Source organism: Zeus faber (genome assembly GCF_960531495.2).
Source record: "Zeus faber genome assembly, chromosome: 22".
Classification (NCBI taxonomy): Eukaryota; Metazoa; Chordata; class Actinopteri; order Zeiformes; family Zeidae; genus Zeus; species Zeus faber.
In genome coordinates this window covers 14,980,225-14,987,724 of record NC_137209.1, presented here as the reverse complement: position 1 = coordinate 14,987,724, position 7,500 = coordinate 14,980,225, and the positions used below count along the sequence as shown (strand labels likewise).

At 44.1% G+C, this 7,500-nt stretch overlaps 1 protein-coding gene across 1 annotated transcript in view; it reads right to left on the bottom strand.

Moving 5' to 3' along the window:
* Positions 1 to 7,500, bottom strand: part of eml3 (EMAP like 3) — a gene marked incomplete at its 3' end in the record, with an annotated part of 38,694 nt that overhangs the window by 7,907 nt on the left and 23,287 nt on the right. Inside the window, exons 12-14 of the mRNA XM_080023542.1 lie at positions 5,920 to 6,015; positions 3,057 to 3,191; positions 668 to 806 (exon numbers count right to left, since the gene is read on the bottom strand). Of these exons, the coding sequence (XP_079879668.1) occupies positions 668 to 806; positions 3,057 to 3,191; positions 5,920 to 6,015 (370 nt within the window). The remainder of the gene's footprint in view (positions 1 to 667; positions 807 to 3,056; positions 3,192 to 5,919; positions 6,016 to 7,500) is intronic.

Genomic DNA, 7,500 nt, shown 5'->3' with positions numbered 1-7,500 from the left:
GATGCTGTAACACCCAAATTTCCCTCCAGTGATGAATAAATTGTTATTTTATAAAAATAAAGTGATGGACTGAATCCATTCAGGTCTATTAGGATTTTACAGAATCCAGTTCCTGACGGGTCCCGATTCTGATTCTTATGATGAGGAAAAATATGAAGGAAAAATATGAAATACTACAAATCAAGGCCGTCAAACTGAACGCATAAATAACACATTTTTTGGAATTAGTTGACGTCTTTTATCTTATTGTTTCCCATGTTTGACAATAGCACTTCATGTAAACAGGCTTCTTTGTCTTAGTGGCTGGATCAGGGCGAAGGAGAACGATAAGCGGGTTGTTTACCGTGAAAATGCCATCAAATAGATTCCTGGTAAAGATTATTTTTGTGTTTATGTTCTCGATAATCAAATCATAGGATGTCGATAACTCGCTGCACTGGTTTTTAAATAGAAAAATCTTGAGTGATCAACCGCAAATTAATAGCACCACCAATATCCTGCGATTAATCGCCTTGATCGTTTTACAGCCCGACTAAAAATATGGAAGTATTAAAAGTATTTTCGGCATTTTACCATACCGTCAGTATTTTCTCAGTGTGCGGTTTTTTTACCACGCACCGGGAAAATTCGGGAGTAACGTAAACTTAAAAAGTACCCTTATTCTGACCTTTGGCTCCTTTTCCCAGCGTTTTCACGTCGGCGGCCGATTTCCCCCAAGTCAGGATGTTCCCCTCAGAGTCCCCCGTCAGGACGTCCCCGGTCAGGCTGAACACGAAACACTGGATGAACTTTGGCTTCTTGTATTTCTGAGAGGAGGGCGGGAGGGAGAAGAAGAGGGGGGGGGGGGACAACAAAAAAAACCCAAAACTTATTTCCACTAAATGTTGTCTTCACCATTCATCATTCACTCAGTTAAAAACATTGTTATAATAGAACCTTGTTTATTGAAAAAACACTATGTACTGCACAGTATATATAAATTGAAGAGGGATACAAAATCCTCATAGAAAATAATAACACAGAGTATAATCAAATAGAATACAATGACTTTAAACTTTAAGTGTGGCAGTCAGGTTGTGTGTTGATCTTAGTCGTCTATCAGCCCCACACGGTGAAAGCCAGTGGGAGGGTGAGACTTCCTGATTGTAACCGAGGGCATGATTTTTTTATTTAGCCACGTCACGGCGAATAAAACCTCAATGTTTCAGCCTTTATAAGGAAAGAAGAGAGAAGGAGTTAAGCGAACGCTGCTCCCCACCATGTCTGTGTTTTCAGGCGGACACACACAAAGATAGATAAATGGCAATTAAAAATATGCAAAAAAAAAATGAACTAGAAGATAGAGAAATTGGAAATATACAATAAACCTTAATAAACTCTTAACTATAAATAATGTGATTTTATATATATAAACTTAATGATAAAGCATATAAATATAAAACTAAAACCTAACAAAAAAACAATAAAATAAAGCTAAAATGTAAACAACAAACTACACGTATGGCAAAAAATGGGAATATTAGGAGATAGAGATCGAAAAAAATAGCTATTAATTTAACTTGATTTAATTTAACACATTTTAACTTGAAGCTGAAAGAACATTTTGGGGTTTAGAACCTCAGCCTTAAGGTTCCTAAAGTAAAGTACCAGTACACCGGTGTTACACTGTACATACTGTAGTTAATTAATAAGATAATTAGCACATGGAAAAAATTCATATTTATAATTCATACCCTATAAACCCATTAAAGTCATTTATCCTGTGCAGAGTATTGCATTTTGTATATTTGTATATCTTTTAATATATGACTGGTTTTGTTTTTGTATTTTTTGGGGCATATTTGTATATTTTGACAAAAGCCCCTCTCCCACATGGAATCCGTAACATTGCCGGATAAAAGAATATCCGTTAAAGGCTGTAAAGTAGGTTCGTTCCCACATAGGCCTCCTTTACGGAAAACTTCCGTCTGGAGTCTGTTCCCACATAGATGACTGTTACAGATACATTACGTAACGCTCGCGCGAGAGGTGTCTTAATACCAGGCGAGAGAAGGCAACAGAATCAGTTTTGTTTTTGAGCGGCGCTTCGCTCCCCGTCTCCCCGCCGCCTCCCGGGACGGCCTCGGCTCCCTCCGCTGACAGAGCCCCCGTCTCCGGCCACAACAACCCTGACCCATTGTTATCAAATCGGTGTGATCACTTTCAACCTGTCCTACACTCTCCGCCTGAACCTTCTCCACCCGTTCTACCTCTCCCTGTCTCCTCCTCCTTCTCCGCTGCAGCGTGGAGAAGGAGAGGCCCGCCTGCACCCCTAACTGGAACAGACACGTCCAGTGTCTCGAGTGGCATTTTTAAGAAGAAAAATGACAACATTTAAGAATATAAACACCCGTCTCCATAGGGACCGGACGTGTTTCGGTTTCTCGTCTTTGCAGCCGAGCGCCACGGTTCGGCTCGGACTCGCCGTTTTTCCGAATGTTCTTTTTTTCCTTCCCGAAAACAAATACATTTTTCAAATATTTGCACAAAATAAATATTCGTTAAACACCCGCTGTTCATATTTTATTTGGATTTGGCTCCACCCGTACTTCACGGCAATGTCACTGCTTCCATTCCCGCACGCTTCCATTCACAGCTGTTTCGGCAATTTCCTGGAAATGATACCGGGTGGAGAGTGGGGAGATCTACGGAACGACTTTTACGGAACATGGACACGGCTCCTGCTCCCACATGACGCCAATACATAACATCGCCAGTAGATTTACGGCTTTCGGTGCGAGTTGGAAAGGAGCTTTATTTTTACTTGACTTTTTTTTTTTATCCAATTTTATTTTTTATAATTATTTTTATTCTTTTTTTTTCCAGACTGTTTTGCTTTTTTTTTTTTTCCTTATGTTTAAATGCCAATGCTCTGCAGCGTAATGCACCAAACCTCACCGGAACAAAATTCCTAGCGCGTAACAGTCTCTCCGAACAATCTAGAGACCTCTTAACTCTGACTCCAAACAGCGACCCCTCCCCGTTCCAACAAGGTATTCAGGGGAGCGGCGACTCACTCCGAAGATGCCCTGCTTCCTGGTGAGCTGCCCCGCGCTGAGGGTCCAGAAGTAGACGTGGGACTTGCCGCAGGTGATGATGTTGCCGCTGTCGCTGGGGTTGAACTCCACGGTCAGCACCGCCTCGTTGGTGCTCTGGGAGAGGACGGAAAAACGCGCGCACGCACGCATGCACAGACACACACACACACACACACACACACACACACACACACACACACACACACACACACACACACACACACACACTCTATTATGATAGCTGTGATTACAGACACCTGAGATCACAGGTAAAGGAGGTGAGAGGGAGGGCGTCGTAGTCGCCTTCCCCCGCACAAAAGTTCCATTCAGGCCGCTGCCACGGCGCAGGCGGACGGACTGTTCCATCGCGCCGGCGCGGGGGGAGGGGGCTTTCCAATTATCTTCCTCCCGCCGGGTCAACCGGTGTGTTTACACAAGCACGGGCACTTAGCCTGTCGGCTCGTACCCCCCGCCCCACCAGACCCCAGCCACCCCACCCAACCCCAACCACAATGGCCCCGTCCCGGGAGCCTTCCCGGACTGTGACGAACCCGGCTCAAGAAAATATGTTTGACTGTAGAATGTGCAAAATAAAAAACATTAAAAAGGTGACTGAATGAACTATTTCACTCCCATTCTATGCCCCACTACGCAGGTCAAATGTATTCTCCTATACCCTCCTATACCATATGAAAGTAAGATTCGACTATTGTTTTTTGTACTTTTAAAAAATTTGTTTATTATGATTTTGTTGTTTGTTTGTTGATGATTGCTTTGTGGGGGAAATAAATCCCAATATATTATATATACTGTATATATATTATTAAAAAAAAAAAAAAGCATCTGAATTCTTAAGTCTCTCTTTATACTGTGTGTGTGTGTGTGGGGGGGGCGTGTCTGTTACACACACACACACACACACACACACACGCACACACACACGGCGGCATAAAATATTTACACGGTTGCCATGACAACTGGGGTGAAATTGCTCCCGGGGAAGTTACGGAGAAAAGGTGGGGGGGCAAAATGTTGCGATGATCTTTGTTTTTTCCCCCATTCTTTATTTCTTTCATTTTCTTTGAGCTAAACGGCCTGATGCCGCATACAATAATTTAAACTCCACCGTGTGTGTGCGTTTATGTTGATGTTTGTGGGTGTGTGTGTGTGTGTGTGTAAGGTACTCAGTATAAGGCGTACGTCTCAACAGCTTCCACCTTGAACCTGGTTTCACGGCTATTAAAAGCCACATCGAGTTATTATTTTTTAGCTATTTCATGTTTAACTACGTCCAGGGATCCTACATATCTTCCATTTGAAAATTCCATACTTTTCCCGACTCAAATTTCCAGACTCCTCACTAGATTTGACATCTGAGTACAAATTAGCTATGTTGATGATGTTTATTATGGAAATAAATGGTTTCGAAATCCATCATGTGTGATACATTCTGACTACGCATGCTACTACGTCGCCATATAATTGCCTGAAGATTGTAGTGAGGTACCGTACCTCAAACAAATCAATCAACACCAAACCCTGACAAGTTCAACCAGGGATTGTCAAGCCAGCCGCCGGAACACTGGCATTTACCCATTGTGGCCGTTCAGTCCACACTCCTACGCAGAAAGTTAGAGATGTCAAACATCTCTGGCCAAAGAGCAAGTAAACTAACCGGTGCTACCTCTACTCATGTTATTTCCCCTTTACATACAGTACCAGCCACTTGAATGACCGCCCCAGCTGGATACCTCATCATTCCATTTATATAAGCACGGACCAGCTCATTCTAGGTGCCTGCATCTGTATTGAACAAATATTATATTATTGTTGTCTAAATAACCGAAAATGGGTTGAAAAAAGTAAAATGATATAATTTCCAGGCGTGTGCAGCCTTGTTTGTTCACTGTTTCCATGGAAACGACGATGGTAAACGCAGCTATAAAAGGTACGGTTTCCTGACGCGGACAAGACGCTCAGTTTACGTTTCTGACAACTACATCACCGCGTGACTCATAAACGCTCAGACCAGCTTCAGGTTTGCTTATTTGTGATGCAGCGTATATGCAATTCACAGAGTTGGCGCGCTTTCTCTCAAACTCATTTGGTCCGGATTTGGTCCGGATTTGGTCCGGTTCGGTGCGCGCGGGGCAGAGCTGTTGTGCGGGCTGTGACGTACGGGCGTACAGGCTAAGCTCACCCTGGCCAAGCTCACCCTGGCCCCCGTGGCTCTCCCGCACGGTGGTGAACATTTAGGCTGCGCCGGCTGCCGGCTCCGAACGCCGTGAAAAACACTCTGCTTGTGTGGTCAATTTCTTTTTCAATTCAAATGGTCGATTTAAGATCAATTTATGGTCAATTTAAGAAATTTTGAATTTTATATTTAAGAAAACAGAATTAGGCAATAGTCTGGAGACACATATTTTTCCATGCTCTCTTTTCTTTTTTTCCTCTACTGTACTTATCCAGTCCGAATTACTAAAATCAAATTCCATACTTTTCCATACTGCGTAGGAACCCTGTATGTCGCTCCCTGATGCGATTCAATGTTTGCATAGTAACTGGCATCCATTTTTGACAAAAAAACAAAATGACTGAAGCTCAAAAGACGACAATCCTTCCCTCAAAGACATATTTTGAGTGGTCGCTCATTCACTTTCACTCCCCATTAGCAGCCTAGTGCTGGTGAGAATTTGCTTTGGTTATCAGTGGGTGCCATGGTGGTGGCTAAAATGTGACGGATGCTGGAGGTGGCGTTTTGAGACCTTAAAGGGAAGGAAGGGAGGAGGTTAATAGACATGGTATTGGTATTCTGTTATTTTATGTCGTTTGTTATTGTTACCTTGACCTCAGCGTGTTTGGTTCCCTTGGCGCAGTCCCACACGGACAGCATGTGTTCATTGGAATCATCGATCACACAAAGGAACGCTCCAGAGTCCTGGCAAAAAGACAAATATATACGATTTATGTGTGTGCATATACACCGAACAACCACATTAAAACCACCACTGATAACCACTAATATTGTGTAGCTCCCCCTCGTGCCGCCAAAACAGCTCTGACCCATGGAAGCATGGACTCCACAAGACCTCTGAAGGTGTCCTGTGCTATCTGGCTCCAAGACGTTAGCAGCAGATCCTTTAAGTCCTGGAAGTTGTGAGGTGGGGCCCCCATGGATCGGTCTTGTTGTTCCAGCACATCCCACAGATGCTCGGTTGGATTGGACACTAACCCCGCCCATCCACATGATGCGGAAAAAAATGTGATTCATCAGACCAGGCCACCTTCTTCCATTGCTCCATGGTCCAGTTCTGATGCTCACATTGTAGGCGCTTGCAGTGGTGGACAGGGGTCAGCGTGGACACTCTGACCTGTCTGCAGCTACACAGCCCCGTACGCAGCAAGCTGTGATGCACTGTGTGTTCTGACACCTTTCTATCAGAACCAGCATTAACTGCTTCACCAATTAGTGCTACAGTAGCTCTTCTGTGGGATCGGACCAGACGGGCTCCACTTCGCTCCCCACGTGCATCAATGAGCCTTGGGCGCCCATGACCCTCTCGCCGCTTCACCGGTTGTCCTTCCTTGGAATACTTTCGGTAGGTAGTAACCACTGCACACCGGGAACACCCCACAAGACCTGCTGTTTTGGAGATGCTCTGACCCAGTCGTCTAGCGTCACAATTTGGCCCATGTCAAAGTCGCTCAGATCCTTACGCTTGTACATTTTTCCTGCTTCCAACACATCAACTTCAAGAACTGGGTGTTCACTTGCTGCCTAATATATCCAACCCTTTGACAGGTGCCATTGGAACGAGATGATCAATGTTACTCACTTCACCTGTCAGGGGTTATAATGTTGTGATATATATATATATATATATATATATAAACTATATAAACTAACGATCTAAAACAAAACACAGGAAAACCGTAACACAGGAAGCACACAGGAGGCAGCGGTGTGGGTGGCGCACGGCGCACGCCGGAGGAGAAAAAAAGGAAACCACACACACTGACTCAGATTCAGCCTTGTTTAGCGGTTTTTATTGAGTACTGGTTAATATTTGAGGAAATACGGTATTTATAAACCACGCTCCGAATGTTGCGGCTTTGGAAAAAAAACCCAGCCTGTTGAGCCGGGAAAGGGAGGTCGTTGAACGATCCCGGAAAGGGACGTTGAAGTCCGTCCCCTGCCGTGACGCAACGGCATTAGGACCAATCGGGGACAAGGGGAAGTCTAGACAGAGTTTGCCTCGGGGGCTTGCGCCGAGAACACCGCAAGAACCCAGATCTTGTTCTTATCTTGTTCTGAAGACGTCTTTTTTGGGTCTAAAACGTATTTTTCCATTTAAGCGTACCTCCACCTTAATTCATTGTCAGGTTGTTTAAATGACGAGGTGGAATTCAGACTCCATCAATT